Source organism: Anoplopoma fimbria, chromosome 2 (genome assembly GCF_027596085.1).
Source record: "Anoplopoma fimbria isolate UVic2021 breed Golden Eagle Sablefish chromosome 2, Afim_UVic_2022, whole genome shotgun sequence".
Taxonomy (NCBI): Eukaryota; Metazoa; Chordata; class Actinopteri; order Perciformes; family Anoplopomatidae; genus Anoplopoma; species Anoplopoma fimbria.
Genome location: NC_072450.1, coordinates 18721451 through 18738341, shown reverse-complemented (window position 1 = coordinate 18738341; position 16891 = coordinate 18721451). Strand labels below are relative to the sequence as shown.

The window sequence follows — 16891 nt, the reverse complement described above, 5'->3', positions numbered from 1 at the left end:
ATGTTAAGTACACTGATGGTGAAGAAATTGGACTTAATTGAGAAAAAAAGTGAATTTACCAAATGGAATAGTTGTAACAAAACAACAAAAGTTTACATTCTAGTTTATTTATTTATTTATCGTCATCCAGAATCATCTCCTGAGAATTTTTATTGAATTTGAAATAGTCAGATGGTATCTGTTATCAAACAGAAATAACCTTTACATGATTATTTAATGATAACAGTTATGACTGTGTGTATTTAAGCTTAATAGCAACCTAGTGACTGATTTGAATTAAACTAATTTCACGATACAAGTCATGTCTCCATTATGAACTAGTACAGATTTGACAACACATTTTTAATAGATGACCTGCATGAATGATCATCAAGTTTTCAACAACTTCTTTGTCTCCTTTAGGGAATGACATATTCACAGATGTACTTTTTGAGGCTGCGACACACCTCATCGTACCACTTTCCTTGTGCAACTACTGAGAGAGCAACACAGCTCTCCCTCTTCGTTCCTGTGGGCTGCTTCTTGGAGCGGTCCCAGTTGAAGTAGCTGACTGGTTGGCTGTTGACATCAACATACTGGCCTTCTTTCACTATGTCTGCTACACCGATCCAGAAGTCCTTGGATCCAGGAGCGCTCCTCTTTGCATAGTCTCTTAGTTCATTGTTTTCCATCATGTCCCGGGGCGTTGCAAGAGTTCCTCCCTGTGCAATGCAGTCTTCATTTGCTTCATGGTAATGTTTGGGTTCCTCAATCGTGAGATAACACTTCCTGTGAGCTTTGATGCCACGGAGACAGACTGAAAGCACAAAGCACTAACTTCATGAGTGAATTGAAATGTAATTAAATCTTTTGTAATACTTTATTTTTTCAATCCTCCTTTTCTCCAACAATATTTGTAGCCATATTTCTGCAACCATATTCATTAACTGATAAAGCGTTCACAGTCAGAATAGTCAGTAATTATTAGCAGAATAAAAGATAATAAACCACAAATTAATAAATACATTTATAGTGTTTTCATACCATCAACTCAAAGTCTTAAAAAGGAGACCCAAAAAAACAGAAAAAAATACATACAATTATAAGAAATAATAATTTCATGTATTTTATGTTTAAGCATGTAAATTAGCTGCTTATAAGAGCGCTGCTGCTCTCTGCTGGTGATTGAGCACACTAAGATGTTCAAAATCTATTTATGTTCTTTCATCAAGTCCACACTCTTCCATGGCCGCTCAGTGGCCCTAATTAACAACTAACAGTGAGAGGAAGCACCATAGCATATTTATAATACAACCTAAAATCACAGTGATAACATTAACCAACCATTGTCCCATAATGTATTTATTATTTACTTACAAATATACTGAAGATAAACAGTACAGTAATGCTTATGAATCTAATCTATTACTGCCCTCCCCTCTGTCTTTAATCTTACATCTGTTTATGTAGTGAGGGCCGTACCTGTCTGCAGCGCCTGCATCTCCTTCAGTGAGTTCACCTCCTGCCACAACCTCTCAAGTTGGGACTTCACTTCATCTTCTTCTGCAGCTGCATCTCCACAGAGAGGCAAGATAAAAAGGTCAGATGAGAATTGGTAGCAAGTGTGTTATATAAGAACTGTGCGTACAGTTACCTCCGGACACAGCCTTTCTGGTGCGAGATGGACGGCTGGAGCTGAAGTGGAGCAGTGAGAAGCAAAGAACGAGGAGGACAGGGAGACGAGCCATGTCTGAGGCCAGTGGATCCTACAGGGACAGCACACAGTGGCACAACTTGTACTGCCGGGAAAGTAACTCAAAACACTGCAGGCAGCTCGATATATACTGGCCCCTCTGTATGCCTTTCTGGGTGCGCTCCCTGCATTGGCTCCAACTGTTTTTGCCCAAACATCAGGGAGAGGTGAGAGAGGTATAAGGGCGGAGGGGCAAATAATGATTTCCTTGTGTCTGGCTTTTGATAAATATTTACTTGGAGCAAGGTGCACTAATCAGTGTTCCCTTTCATTTCACAAACAAACTGGAAATTCATTGACTGCTTTGAGTGTTCATCATCCCATTCCTGTTCCATGTCAGTTTTGGACACGCATAACCACTTTTAAACGTGAAAAATAACATTGCACCTTAGTGTCAACTCATAAAACTTTCAAATTATGCCACCTATGAAATATAAGATTCATGTACACTAAGTGGTACACACTAATAAGGGTAATTCACAACTTTCAGTACATGGAAACAGATAACTGAGTAAATGTCGCTGATAGCTATACAGTCTAGAAGTCTTTTCAATATTCCAATCACACAGACTTGCAGTTATATAATCTCTCAAAATAAAGCTTCTATTAAACCAGAGGAAGTCCAGCTCCCTACTCGGGTGCAGGCCAAGCTATTTTTAGAGTGAGATGCTGTATGCAGATGGGAGGGGGGAGCTAAATAAGAAACGCCCTAGGGCATACAGGCTCATTTTAGGAATACAACTCTCAAAACTAGCTCAAGATATTTTTCCATTTTAGTGTATTTAAATTGTACATTCCTAAGCATAAGCCCCTTCCCCGTTCAATATTGTAATAAAAACAATTACTAATAATTCTGTTTTCTAAGCAAATACAGCTGTTATTTGAAAACTCTAATAGTTTTATTAGTTGCATATTTCATGTATGCCAAAATAGTCCTCCAAACGTTTAGTTTAGAAAAAAAGTATTATATTTTTTTGTGTTTGATGTGACATAAAGGTTTATATAGATGTGAAAAGACACCGTATCTAACATGTATTCAGTTTAGACCCATTGAACAGTATCAAGTACACATTTTTAGTTTAGTTTGAATTTGAAATAAAGGCTATCCCAATGCAATCTCTACTAACACTCCTCTCTTTCCATCCCTGAGACGGACACCAAAAACATCGGACCCTCAATAAGAGATTATAAAAATGGCAAATAGTTCTGGTTTAATCAATAACTCATGATTAAGATGCCAAATACATAGCTCTCCAAAATAAAACTCAGTATGCAGCAGTTCTGGTAACAGCATATGCGCTGGCTTTACTGACTACCTGGTAACATCTTTGCAAAGGTCAACAGTTGTAGGATGGAGTACTGCTAGAACACAATCGTTAATCATCAGACAGCAACATGTTTTTATTTCTACTCCCTTGAGACACATAGTCCCTTATTTCAGTATCACAGAAACATTAGACCACCGTATGTGGACAATTTAAAAAATCCCTGACTTTATTGCCACCTGGTGCCAAACTGAGGGATTGTGCAGAATGTGCAGTATATTATTACCCTAGTCCTTATTTTCAAGTGTAATGTAAAACAAAAAAACATTATAACAAGTTCTCATGTAGTTTACATGTGATTTGAATCCCGGTGGATGCCAAAACTCCTTACTAATTCTATAAGTAAATAAATATATATATTTACATAATATATTGAAGGAGAAGAAGGAAGACTTTTTAAAAAAGCAGGGACTGTGAATGTCATGTTGAAATAAATGAAAACATTAAACAAAGACAAAAACACAATCCCGGCATACTTTGCAGATACATTTATTCAAGTAAACAGAGCTGTACCCAAAGAAAGTACACAACAGAAAATGTGACTTAAATATGTACGACCACGAGTTAACCAGAGTTTATGAAGGAATTTGTGAACAAACTACAGTACTCAACACTAAAACTAAAAACTTTTTTTACAAGATAATATACATACACTCAAAAACATGCACACTCTCTCTCTCTCTCTTTATCTCTCTCTCACACACACACACACACACACACACACGAATACACACACATACACACAAGCAGACCTGCCATTTAAGGTATCAACATTGAGATGTAGTCCCAGAGTGTCTACACATCCTTATCCTTACTTCCAAGTCTAGAAATCAACCTCTAAAATGACTTATTAAATCACTTTTGTAAACCCATTAACACTTTCTCTCCATCATTTATCATTCAGCTTCAAAGCATGCAGCGTTGGTTTTAGTGTAACTACGTTGACACATTTTTTAAAATTTCTTAAGATGGCATGATTACAAGTAACTTGTTTCATTGTTTTTTAGTTGAGAAAATACTTTTTGATGTGTACTCTGGTTTCATTTAAAAAAATTAAAGTAAAGTAATAAATTATTCAGATGACTAGCTGATATAAAATATACTGAATAAGCAAGGCCCAAGAAATAGTAAATAAATAGTTTGTTTTTACTTTGATAAATTAAAAATAAAATCAGATCAGTCATTTGAATATGTGAGTGTGAACATTTGTTTCTTTTCAATTGTTCTTCTCTTACATTTCATTAACAACATGTAGAAGTGGAGTAAAGCAGAGGGCACCATACTTAATAAAGTAATACACAGCGTTGCTCAGACCTAAATCGCCCTGCCTTAAAACACCAGCTCATTGTAAATATAATTTATGTCGCAGTCGTATGGCACTTTTGTTGTGAGGCACCAGAAAGTAAACAACTTTGATCTGACAAGCAAAGCAGACTCCACAAGCAGTCTGACTAACAAGTTAATGTTCCCCTTAAGGAAATTCGAAATTCAATGATTTATCTCATGTGTTCTTGTATTTACATACAGTATATTTTTTTATCAAATGTTTGTTACCTTACCATAAATGTATTTTAGTCAAAGTTCTGAATATACAGTGTAGAGGGAAACAATAACGTAAACAGACATCGCTTGGCACCGTAAATTCACCTCACTACAATTTATATGAACAGACGAGGAAGAGTTTTTAGTAGTTTATACATTTGTTTTTGTATTCCGGTTAAAAATACCTATTTGGTTGGTTTGTTAAATGCAAACTTCACACAAGGAAAGCATTTCAAGTATCAAACGCTCATTTGTAGCTTGAAGGCACTGGTGATCCTGTAACACACAAGGTTGGCCCCTAAGAATTAAATATCATGCAAATATCTACACACAGACCTCTCTCCCTCTCGTGGCTTACACATTACTGTTGTACCAGAAGCATCAAAACATTGGAGTCAGCATTTTCTCAAACTTGTGTCATTTTTTAAAATCGGTCTTCACTGAGAACAGGAGAGAATCAAATAACACTATATTTTGAAATGTTAAGACATGTTTAGCTTTTTATAGTTTATGAACCTTGTGTCGATAAGTAAATCTGTTTTTAAGGGTACTAATGTTAAAGTGATAATAGCAAGTCAGCAGGTTTTAATGCTTATTCAGTCAACAAACAGTTGGTGTGACATGACTTCATAATACCGTAAATAATATCATAATACTATATTGAGAATGGCACTTGCACCTGTTGCCTGGGTGACAAACATGTTGTTTGTCTTAGTTTAGCAAGAACTTTTGCTGCTTGACCAATCAACTGACAAACAAAAGGTAACAGACAAGAGGCACAAACATATAATGTACATGCATCCATTCATGCATACATGAATACATGCATACAACACATGCATACATACATACATACAACACGTGTGTGTGTGTGTGTGTGTGTGTGTGTGTGTGTGTGTGTGTGTGTGTGTGTGTGTGTGTGTGTGTGTGTGTGTGTGTGTGTGTGTGTGTGTGTGTGTGTGGTTGTGTTCCTCTGGTGAATCTGTGCAGCCTCTGCAGTCTCTAGGCGTGTTCAGTGGATGAAAGGCATTCGCTCCTTGCTGTCGTTGTCTCCCTCTGGCTCCTCTTCTTCCTCTCCTGCCTCACTGGTCTCTGTGCTGTCGCCGGCCATCTAGTGGTGAAATGTATTCAGCTGTCATTAACTGTATTTTGAGCTACCTATACAGAGAAACAGCGGTGAAAACACTGGTACAGTAAATATGTAAATGTGTCCTCTGCTAATGAGTAGCTGTATACAGGGTCTATACTTTCAATACAAACATGTCTCAACATCTAATAGTGTTGCTAGGTGGATATCACCATGGAAACGAGTGCTATAAAACAGGAGGGAATCCTACTCATTGCCTCCACATGAACCTGACTGGAGCTGGAAATGTGCTGTAGGCATCACAAATGCCAAATGTAACTATTTATCAACAACAAATATTGCACAGCGTGTCAGCAAGCAAATTAGCTGTGCAGTTTATTAAGCACAAAGACCACAAAATCTTATTGTTTACAGGGTTTCTGAGAAGCATTTTCACCTAAGATGTTCTTAACAAATGAACTCTACATTGGCCAAATAAATAAGATCAGGGAATCAAGGGACTAATATTTTCTTTAATATTCTATAAATTATTGTAATGCCCCCAAACTGGTTCTGTGTTGTGCATCATGTCCAATGATTCATTTGAAAAAAAGAAAACATTAAAAATGTTACCAGAGGGGTGGGAGACTTCTCAACATCCAGAATGAGTTTTCCTATGTTGCCTCTGTCATGAATTCTCTGCATGGCCTCTTTTACCTGAGAATAAAACACAACAATAACTCACTTTCAACAAGCAGAACTGGTGTAAAAACAACATACACACATACATCAACTGTGATATCACAAATTAAATATGAAATATTTTTTGATTTTGTAACAACTACTTTTAAGGCAGCGAACATACACTTACACACCTATACAGAAATGACAGCTATTTTTTTTAAATTTACAACTAAGCCAAGGGAAACACCAAACAAATTCTGTTGAAGCGAGAAAAGGCACTTTTATGACTATTTTAGACTATCAGAAAAGTTCTTCAAGTTCTTGTTTTTAAACTGCATTAGTCTGGTTCATCTAAGTCCAAGTCATTTGATAGAAAAACAAAGCCTGTTTTCACACTGGAAAAACGTTTGAAAGCACCTGCTGAAGAACTTCTTTTATCATCTGAATCCACACAAAGTCACTTTTGCAACCATTTCCTGGTTATCAGACACAAGACCCCTTCCTGAGAGCAACTATAATCTGAACTTGCTCTGTGAGAAAAGTTAATAGCCTTAATAAACTAAATGATGCTGACTCACCCTGCTGGGCTACGTCATCACACTGAACACTTTAGTGCCTGTAGAATTGTTCCTAGAAGATTAATATGAAGCACACAGCTTCATGATTGCAGGGACAAGTAAGCTTTGTTGTGCATTGGAGATTCGATTAACCAGCTTTAGACCGCCGCCTTACGTGGGCTCTAATAAGAAATAAATTACGTCTCATAAAATGTTAGTGAGTCACATCCTGCAAAAACAAATTATTTCAATATTCACTATCTTGAAAAAGCTTACACCAACAAAATAACCTTTTCAGCTCTGAGAAGACAAAATATCTGGATGGAGATGTTTATTTTTGTCCAATTTATGTGAGTATGAATTTTCTTTGACATTTTATCAACCATGTCCAACAACAATCTCTCTGTCCAACGAACACACCGGGCAGGTAAAAACTTAAAAACAATTAAAAACACCAATGCTACTCATTAAAGCTTGTGTGACTCACTTGTGTGGAGAAAAAAAAATCACAAAAGATTATTCAGGATTGCCATATCTTGCTTTCTCATTACAGTCCCCACAATGAGACAACTGATTGTGGCTCTTTGTCTGGATGCCATTGTGTCACAAGCATTCATTTGCTTAAACGAAAAAGCCACATCAGGCCAAGAGCAAAAATAGGTCACCAACTTGTCAAACACTTAGCTGCTAGCTAGCAAGAGGGGGTAAGATTCACTTGCACTGTAGGTGTAAAGAGGCAATCCTGGTACTTTCAAACAATATCTGCAAGATACTGCATGTAGGTTGTCAACATGTAAACTAACGCCCTCTGAATTCTCCATCCAGGCATATGAACAAATGAGGCAGGCTGTGGCCCTGACACTACATCCCACGCCATCCTCCCCTCTAATGAGATTCCTCATGGGAAATGGTTTCAGTGAATGGCCTGTTAGTTCTGCCAAAGTTTAATGACAATCAGTACAGGGGGAGTTTCCCGTGAGAAATAAAAATTAGATCATTTTTTCAACCTTTTCTCTCTCTGACTCTAGTTACACTGTTCAGAATGACTTGTTATCAGCTTGTTGCGATGGGTTGCCTGCACCGCTTCTACTTCTACCTGAATTCTTGAAGCATTTTTCAGTGTGGAATAAATTCCAAGCTTTACTTGAAAAGAGGGTATGTGAGGAACTGGCAAATTGCTTTGAGGTAAAACTTGAGCTGGAGAAATGGCTGTAGCTTAAGTTTTAATGGGACCATAATTACACTAATATGGAACGGAAATGGAGATAAACCTCATTACCGATTACAGATGCTTTTATCCTTTTGACTCGACAGTTGTGGCTCAAAGAAGTTATCGACAAGTATTTCCTGCTGCCAAGTATAACCTTTAATCGACCGGTTTCACAGCAGATCTTTTTTTACATGTCGTAGCAAGAAAGAACAATGAGCAAACATTTTTTTTCTTCTATTTCCTACTATGGCAGTCAAAATGTCTGCTGTGAAATAGGTCAACTGTTTAATTAATGTACAGTGACTAGATTTTCAATTAAGGGTTAAAAAAAAGTTAAAAGTTCTTGTACAGCCATGCAGGTGTTTTCACTTACTCCAGCTTGGTCATTTCAGGTGTCTGAAAGGACCATAAGTGATGGTCATAGTGCCTCAAACCTGCACCTTGCACTATTACTTATTGAGGTCTATGTGAAAAGCGGCTATTGTAATTAGAAAATGTTTGTGAAGGATAGGTGTACATAATGTGATTGACGTACATGATGGCCTGTCGGGCTTTGTGTTGGTGTGAAATAATTGTGAAACAGGTTGACGCAACCTACCCACCATCTGTGGAAGATTATCCAAGAACAGCTGACAACGGCCCACAGAAAGCATCAATATTAATTCCACAGCTTATATGCTGCTAAAGATGTTTGCATGAAATCGTCTCTTAAATATTAAACATGGCATCTCTGTTTATATAACCAATGTGATCAGATCATTTTTAATTTGCTAATCATTGACTTTATTTACTGTCTTACACCCTCTGATCACCCCAGGGTCTTACCTCCTCCAGCGCCCAAAGGGAGTCCACAACCGGCTTGATCTTCTTTTGGTCATAGAGACACAAGAGTTTGTCCATCACTGATTTAACAAGACTACATTTCCTGTGTTTGAAGAGGAGGTTGAGGAGCGAGAATCCCGCTATGACTTTGTTCTCCTCGTATAGTTTAATTGGGTTCACCTTCTCCACCTGCCACCACTGGAGAACAAGAAAAAAACACAGAGCGACACGTTCATCGTGAATTACTTATTTGTGTGTTTCTTTTGCTGTGAAATTATGAAATGTGTATTGGGTAGTATTGTTTCCCTGAAAATGTTGATAATAGGCTGCATATCTGACTCACAGATTTTGCAAAGCTGAAGAAACTCTTTGTTTCCCCAGTTACCATGTTTGACGCGCCTGAAAAAACAAAAATGAAAGGATTGCTGTATGCTGTGCAAAAGGCTGGGCAGAAGTGACTTGTCAATAACAGGCAGCCTTGCATGAAGGGGGAGGGTGGGGAAGGAACAGTTGGCACCTTTAGACCCTTAGATCTGTGAAAGCATGCCTTCGCACATATTCAGTATAACTAATAAAACTAATGAACTGATGACTGAATCTCCCTCTAATGCTGCTACTTGATTCATGAGGCTTTTAACTCTATGCTGCTGTAAGCCTGCAAATTTCCCCGCTGCGGGACTAATAAAGGATTATCTTATCTTATCTTATCTTAAACACAAACTAAAGTAATTAACAGAGATTAGACAAGTATGGCAGCTGTGAAGGTCCATACATTTACTGCATGCATACAAGAGTATGTTTTATTCAAGTGAGCCTCACTATCTCACACGCAGCTGCCAACACAATAAATTAATGCAAGACTCTTCTATAATTAAATAGTTTGACGTTTTGGGAATTACTTTTTTTTTGTTTTTTTGCCAAGAGTTAGATTAGAGGACCAATACCACCCACATGTCTGTCTGTTAAAAATTAAACTATAGCCAAGAGATGGTTAGCCAAGAGGCAGTTAGCCAAAAAGAATCTGACTATAAATCCCTTATATCTTGTTTGTTTAATATTCACAAAACCAATGTGTAAAAACTTCAATGATTAAGCGTATAAGCATGTTGCCAAAACATTGAACTATTCCTTTAACTGCTAATCAATCAACTTTAAGTAAATTGACTACAATTTGACTACAGACAAATACAATGCAAATATAGTTATTTCCACTATAAAAATACTAAATAGAAAGCATAAGTATTGTTCCCACCGTAGAGTATGTAGGTTCCCAAAGGCCTCAGCAGAGTCAGGCCCTTTCCTGTGTTGTCCCCACACAGGCAGTCCAACACAATGTCAACTCCATCTGGAGAAATTCTAAAACATAAAGAACAAAGTAAAGCTGAAGTCCACTGAAAAAAATGTCATATAATCTAATTTACCTATTCTTTAGTCTGAACATTAAAACTGCATCTAATTAATCTTTTACAAGAATTTTTTATGCCCAATACAGTTTCCCAGAGACCAAGTTAATGCCATAGTTAATTGGTTGATTAAATGACTAGTTGACTGACGGCAACATTGATAATTGATGGTTTGAGTCATTTTTAAGTAGTCCCTGGTTCCAGCTATCACATGTGAGAATTTGCAGCTTTTCTTAACATTTTTAAATAATAAAGGGAGTATCCTTATATATGATATTATAATATATTATATTATATCCTTACATTCTTTGTTCAAATGTTATGAAGATTAATCGGTAAAGAAACTTAGTTGCAGCCCTAAAATAATAGCAGATTCCTTTTCTGTCCATGATCTAACATAGACTTTAGTCGATTGACTAAACGTTTCAGCTTTCAGTTGAGTTAAAGTACAATCAGAGGTCAGCTTCATACATCTGATGTGGCTGTATCCCCTTGTTTACGACTATGAGCACTCAATGCAAAAGTGCAAAACAGTATTCTATATTCACTCCATATATTCGGCCTGTATAAATCATATTCTGGAGCAGCATCAGGTTTCATACAATCATGGATTTATAAGTTATGACCATTGATTCTCTGGGGTATTATTCTGAGAAAAAGTTGCAGTACAACCCACGTTTTTTAAAGTTTTGACTCTGCCTACAGTTTTCTTATAAGGCACTTGCTATGCAATGCCCACATCAATCCTTATCAGCAACATGCTTTCTAGCTTGTAACAACAAGGTTTGATGCTCGCACACAGAATCAATCGGACAAAAAGGCACTGATATGAAAGAAAAAACAGCATGTTATAATCAAGGCAACTACTCTCTGCCTTGTGGTCCTGGACACCTGCTTGGCTAAACTGCTTGGTGGTCTTGTGATTCCCATGGTTTTCTGCCTTTTGTAAAAAGACTAATTTAATTGTACTTTGCTCTTGATCCTGAGAAGAATGTGTGGGCCAGAGAGATGAAAGGCATTTTAATCCACTACCACTGTTGATATGTAGGCAGAAAAAAAGGAAGCAAAAATAAATCTGAATCCCTATATATTATAATTCTAAAAATATAATTATACAGCATGTTTCCTGTGTGCTTCATGTATCCTGATTAAATGACTCAACAGCATACAGTAGCCCAAAGGAGGCAGCATGGTGTTGGAGTTCTCAATCAAAAAAAAAGATGAAACATCACATCATAATAGTAGCAGATCTGCATCATACTACATCAAATCTCAGGCAGTGTTTGCTCCAAGGTGTTTTCTTTGTAGTGCAAACTGGCTGGCTGCGTGCTGTCTAGTGAATGGAATGTGTAGGGCATCAATGCTCGGCCTTAATTGGCTCAGTTGTTCCACATTGCCGGTGCAGACCTCCGCCCCACACAATGCTGCTGCTCTCTCAGATGAGCCGAGAGTTGCCATGGGGACCACGGCCACACAAGACCAAATAAGGCAACAGGTAACATCTGCCTCCTTGCACAGCCCTCCGCACAGAGTAAGGTCCACGTCATCACAATAGTGCACATGTATAAAATGCTACAGCGACCATGTCTGATGACGCCTTGAAATTCATTTTTGACGTGAAGAAAATATTGTGAAAATAAAACATGAGGAACTAAAGACAGACTCCTCCATCTCATATCAATCATGATAAGGACAAACTTATGTCATGCTTACTTTTTCACCTCTTGTATATAATCAACATTTCTGTCAAAGAGGTGAGTCACCGAGTCTCTGATGGCTGCGTGTTTGAAACATGAGGCGATCCCAAACACGGTCACATTAGGCACAGTTGAGCACAGCTGAGCCACCGCTTGACCCTGAAAATAACAAACAGTGGCAACAATGTTTAGTCCTAAATATAACGAGATCACACAAAAACAACAGTTGGTACACCATAAAACAATAATCAAACATTCATAAGAATTGAGCCTTTAGGGTTGTAGAATATCTACATTGTATAAGTTATAATAAAAATTGTTAGTAATAACAACAACGTCAATGTTTTTTTATTTATTAAGCCTTTATTTCAAATCTTAAATTATTCAAAAGAATGTTTAAGAAGTTTAAGTCAGAATTTGCAATCTCAACTGTGACAGAAACAGCAGTTATCAAGCATTAACTGGGAAAAAAAACATGTAGGTATGAAGCAGTCAGTTGGATGAACTTATTGTGTGGTTGTGCAAAAGTCATAAAAGAAATGGACTTACTACACCACCTCCTGCTGAGTGTACTAACACTGACATCCCCTCCCGCAGATTGGCAACCTCAAAGAGCATCATATAGGCAGCCACAAAGTTCAGGGAGAATGCAGCGGCCTCAGCAAAAGTCATTTCCTCTGGCATACTGTAGACGAAATCCACTGGCGTGCAAACAACTTCGGCCCAGGCATTGTAATTGACAAAAGCCATAACTCTGTCTCCTATCTGAAAGAAATATGTTAGAGTAGCCGGATGACAGGCAGACACTTATGATAAAACAAGCATGTGGCACTAAGTTGCTTAATTTCAACAGATATCTCGTTATTGGGCTTACAGCAAGTTTCTAGTTTTGTTGATGCAGATTTGGTTGCTTAGAATCTGACAAAATTCATTCTTACACGTCATCATGACAGAGTTACAATCCTCATTGATACTAACCTCAAATCCTGTGGTGTTTTCACCTACTGACTCTACTATTCCAGAGCATTCAAACCCAGGGATAACAGGAGGTTTCGGAGGGTTATCAATAGTCCCCTGACGTACCATCAGATCCAGGAAATTCAAGCCACTGCGACAAAGAATAAACAGGACCTTACAGTTTTGTTGACATTAAATCCCTCTGATTTGATATTTGAATGGAAGCAAGGCATTTTAACTGGCTCTACCCACTGACAGCTACTAAACAAATAAAACAAAATACTTGGAAAGAGCTCTTAAGATATTTAGGGATAGCTCAATACTATTTATGTTATTAGTATCTGCAATAAATCCCTGGTTTATATGTTATTGGAACAGCTGTAATCGAATGCAATAATGAGCTGTTTAATACTTTAAAATGACTAAATCTGCCTGAAAAATGCTGGCTTGGCTGACAACAGTTTGCTCTTCATTTTTTCTTGCTATTAAAAGCTGCTATAACCAGCCAACCTCCTGCACTAGAAACAAAACAAAAAACCTGTGGCTTCATGACTGCGAAATATTGATATATTTTTTTTCAGGCAACAGGGAGGCCATAGCACGTCCCAATCCACAAGTTCATGAATGAAATGTGTACAAGTGATATGTATATTTACCAGGCTTTGACGCGTATCTTCACTTCCCCCTCCTGAGGCTCGGGCATTGCCTTCTTGGTCACCCTGAGTTTGTTTAGACCTCCGAAACCTGCCAGTACGACCGCTCGCATCTCTTTAGCGTCACTGGTGGATTCCACGTTTTCTGTTTCTTTCCTGACATTTTTATCTATCATGTGCTGCGTCTCCTCCGTCATATCTGCTCCTTCTTTCTCCATGTCGTAGACCCGATGCTCTGCCTCTCCGCTCCTCCTCGGGGCTCAGAGGGATGTGGGTTTTGCAGCCTGTGTGCACCGACAGGCGATCCACGGCGGTGCCTGAAATCTCACCGTCCACACTTGTATTCAATCATGCGGGGAAGTCTTCAACAGGCTTCTTTTTTCTTTTTTGTTCAGTCAAGTCACATAGATACTGATTAATTCAACTTAAGTGTGCCATTACTCAAATCTGGAATATGATTCATCCTTGTAACGGTACTGTCTTTTATTGCAAAGGGCTAAAATATGAAGTGCACCATCTGCTGGTGAAGAGTGTGCAGAACTTTATCTTAACGCTTAAATGCAACTCATGATGCAGAGACGAACGCCCTCAACAAGTGTGGTGCCTTCAGGTACGCTCTGGAAATCTAGGATGTACACCCACTTACCTCCAAGTTTATGACCCGTAGAACTAAAGGTGGACGTTTTGTTAGTTTGTTTTATCGTTTAAACCACCACTTGTTAAAAAACAACCAATAATGACACTGTTAGATAACCTCATTTGATTTTTTTTTATATTTTGGTCACTAACGTAGTGAGCGGAAGAAAACAAGAGCATAAAGTTATCAACATATTGTAAGAAGATATATATTTGTTGTTATAATTATTGTGGCTAATGCTCAGGGCATTTACTTTAAGTGTCTGTAAGGCCTCCTATGAAGTGTGTGATCACGAGGTAGAGCGCTTGACCCACAACCACAAGGTCGGTGGTTCGATCCCCTCTACAGGCAACATGCCGAGGTGTCCTTGAGCGAGACACCTAACCCCAAAAATTGCTCCCTGGGCGCTTCATTGCAGCCCACTGCTCCTCCGGGATGGGTCAAATGCAGAGAACCGAATTTCCCCATTGTGGGACTAATAAAGGCTTAATTATTATTATCAACAACTTTTGTATTGCTCAACTATTGGTTCATTTTTGGGGGGAGGTGGGAAGAAATAACTAATGTTGAAGCTTTTAGTTGGCACGTGTTATGTGAATAACCAATACAAGTGAGACCAAGCATCTCACTGCTCTTACACAACTCAATTCATTTAACTGTATTTCCGTTGCAAACTTGATTGTTACATTTTTTTCTTTGTCGAAAATGGCTCTAAAGTAAAACAAGTTAGTAGTGTGTTGAGGAAAGCTGCAGCTTTTTATTGCAACTTGCATTATCAATGCATAGGTGGAATGAATACAAGGTCCATGTACAATCCAATGGTTACAAATTGATTTAAAATCAACCAACTTTCATTGAACAGTAACAGATAAATTGTGATCACATATCAGTTACATTGAAAAATAATGATGCAAAACAAATGCGTGTTGTAATTCTCCAACATTCGGGGGATTATTTTTACTACTTCCTCAACTGCTAATTAATATACCAGTATTATCAACCCTGAGAAAACCCCAAATTGGGCAGAAACCTACATGACTTGAAATTTTTAAAAGATTTTACCAAGTCATTTTGTGCGTATTGCAGCTTTCACCTGTTTGATGTACTATCTCAGAGTAGATGATATCTCACTAGTTAAAAAAAAAAAAAAGAAGATAACTTAGTGTAATCATAGATTTCATTCACATTTCACACTGTTAATGTGTAACTGCCAGAAACAATGAGACAGTGTCCCTCTGCTTTTCTGCCACTGACACATTAACAACTAACCTCTTTAAAACTGTAGATGCATAATACATAGGTGGAACGAAGGAAAAAGTAGAAGGTCAACAGCTGAAGGACTTTTTCTAATGTTTTGGAACATCAGTGAATATTCGCAGCCCATGCATTCCTTGAATCTCCTCCTTGAGTGCCTGTGGAGGACAAAACACAACAACGAAATGAATAACATTCAACTAGTACAAGTAGAAACATCTTCGGGTGTACAATGTCCACCAAAGTTAAAAAGATCATTTTAAAAACCTCACAAGCATGATGACAGACAGACAGACAGACAGACAGATAGATAGAGAAAGACAATAAAATAATCCAACGGTACAATATGTCACACATAGCTTTAGCCTATTGGTTAGTTTTTACAGCTGAAGGTGATATGCTGGGCTGATTGTTATTGTTGTTACTTACCTGATTAACTAATTGGTGTTGTTGGATGGTCCTTTTTCCTTTGAACTCATTGGACTCTATATGGATCTCATACATGGCTCCACAACCCCCTAAACACAGCAGAGGACACAGTATGCTGTCACCATCTGGTCTCTACACAACAATAAGAACATGTCTACATAATACAAGAACATGTCTACATTTTAGATGCATTGAACATCTGGAATATGTTGCAGCCATGTCACCAGATAGATCTGTGTTTACCTGATATATCCACAACTTTTAGCGATGCTGCTAAAGGGAACTTCTCCTTCAGCACGTTTGCGATGCGGGCCTCTCCGTCCGTCTGTGAGGACATACATCTCTGCACATGGCCAGACACAACAACCTGAGGAGGCAGAAAACGAGGATGAGCTGCGACAAGTATAGCGAACTGCTGTGAGCGACAACAGACGGACCCTGTGACTGTTTAAAGAGTACTTACTTTACTACTGCGATGCACCCGGAGAGCAGAGGTCACAGTCCCGGTCAGGATCCGCTTACAAGACAACATTATGGAAATGTTTATTCAGTTTAATGACGGGGTCATTCATAAAAATCCACACAGGATTGTGTTGTTCAACAAGTCATGTCCTCAGAGCGCTCCGTCTCAGTAATATGACGTCACACATCCGGGTACTCAGCGAGTCGCTTTTTTCTCAACGGTCAGATAAAATAAAAAAAAACGAGAAATAACAAATATATTAAACTTATAATAAATGATTATACTAATTTAGAAGAGAAAATACAGATAAAGGATTCTTTTAGTCACGTAGAATGTAAATCAAAGGATTAGCAGTAGTTGGTTTTTATACTTGATATGTCATATATGAAACTTTAGGGGAAACTGTACATTTCAATGCTAAAAAGTCTAAATTTGTTACAGTGAGTTATTTGTCCCTAAC

General features: G+C 38.0%; 3 protein-coding genes across 3 annotated transcripts; all 3 read right to left on the bottom strand.

Moving 5' to 3' along the window:
• Positions 1-398: 398 nt before the first annotated feature.
• clec3a (C-type lectin domain family 3, member A) lies at positions 399-1788 on the bottom strand. Its single transcript, XM_054620056.1, has 3 exons — positions 1634-1788; positions 1462-1554; positions 399-796 (listed from the first exon to the last, which is right to left on the bottom strand). The coding sequence occupies exons 1-3, from the start codon at positions 1725-1727 to the stop codon at positions 399-401; spliced, it is 585 nt and encodes a 194-aa protein (XP_054476031.1). The 5' UTR covers positions 1728-1788.
• Positions 1789-5611: 3823 nt separating this feature from the next.
• vat1l (vesicle amine transport 1-like) lies at positions 5612-13921 on the bottom strand. Its single transcript, XM_054620115.1, has 9 exons — positions 13652-13921; positions 13017-13146; positions 12588-12803; positions 12055-12197; positions 10191-10294; positions 9282-9337; positions 8942-9136; positions 6299-6382; positions 5612-5710 (listed from the first exon to the last, which is right to left on the bottom strand). Exons 1-9 carry the CDS (start codon positions 13864-13866, stop codon positions 5612-5614), a joined length of 1242 nt encoding a protein of 413 aa, XP_054476090.1. The 5' UTR covers positions 13867-13921.
• Positions 13922-15027: 1106 nt separating this feature from the next.
• Positions 15028-16588, bottom strand: bola3 (bolA family member 3). The gene is made up of 4 exons (XM_054619458.1): positions 16432-16588; positions 16212-16335; positions 15969-16057; positions 15028-15697 (listed from the first exon to the last, which is right to left on the bottom strand). Exons 1-4 carry the CDS (start codon positions 16498-16500, stop codon positions 15632-15634), a joined length of 348 nt encoding a protein of 115 aa, XP_054475433.1. The 5' UTR covers positions 16501-16588; the 3' UTR covers positions 15028-15631.
• Positions 16589-16891: the final 303 nt, after the last annotated feature.

What these genes read in the sequence shown, in the direction of transcription:
- bola3 (XM_054619458.1), bottom strand. Translation starts at nt 16,500, where the DNA reads ATGTTGTCTTGTAAGCGGATCCTGACCGGGACTGTGACCTCTGCTCTC. An exon ending in GGGTGCATCGCAGTAGTAAA is followed by an intron (nt 16,336 to 16,431) that starts GTAAGTACTCTT and finishes CTGCCTCCTCAG; the next exon opens with GTTGTTGTGTCTGGCCATGT. An exon ending in AACACCAATTAGTTAATCAG is followed by an intron (nt 15,698 to 15,968) that starts GTAAGTAACAAC and finishes TGTCCTCCACAG; the next exon opens with GCACTCAAGGAGGAGATTCA.
- clec3a (XM_054620056.1), bottom strand. Translation starts at nt 1,727, where the DNA reads ATGGCTCGTCTCCCTGTCCTCCTCGTTCTTTGCTTCTCACTGCTCCAC. An exon ending in CAGAAAGGCTGTGTCCGGAG is followed by an intron (nt 1,555 to 1,633) that starts GTAACTGTACGC and finishes CTCTCTGTGGAG; the next exon opens with ATGCAGCTGCAGAAGAAGAT. An exon ending in GATGCAGGCGCTGCAGACAG is followed by an intron (nt 797 to 1,461) that starts GTACGGCCCTCA and finishes TTGTGCTTTCAG; the next exon opens with TCTGTCTCCGTGGCATCAAA.
- vat1l (XM_054620115.1), bottom strand. Translation starts at nt 13,866, where the DNA reads ATGGAGAAAGAAGGAGCAGATATGACGGAGGAGACGCAGCACATGATA. An exon ending in ACTCAGCAGGAGGTGGTGTA is followed by an intron (nt 12,198 to 12,587) that starts GTAAGTCCATTT and finishes TGTTATTTTCAG; the next exon opens with GGTCAAGCGGTGGCTCAGCT. An exon ending in GGGAACCTACATACTCTACG is followed by an intron (nt 9,338 to 10,190) that starts GTGGGAACAATA and finishes TTGTTTTTTCAG; the next exon opens with GCGCGTCAAACATGGTAACT.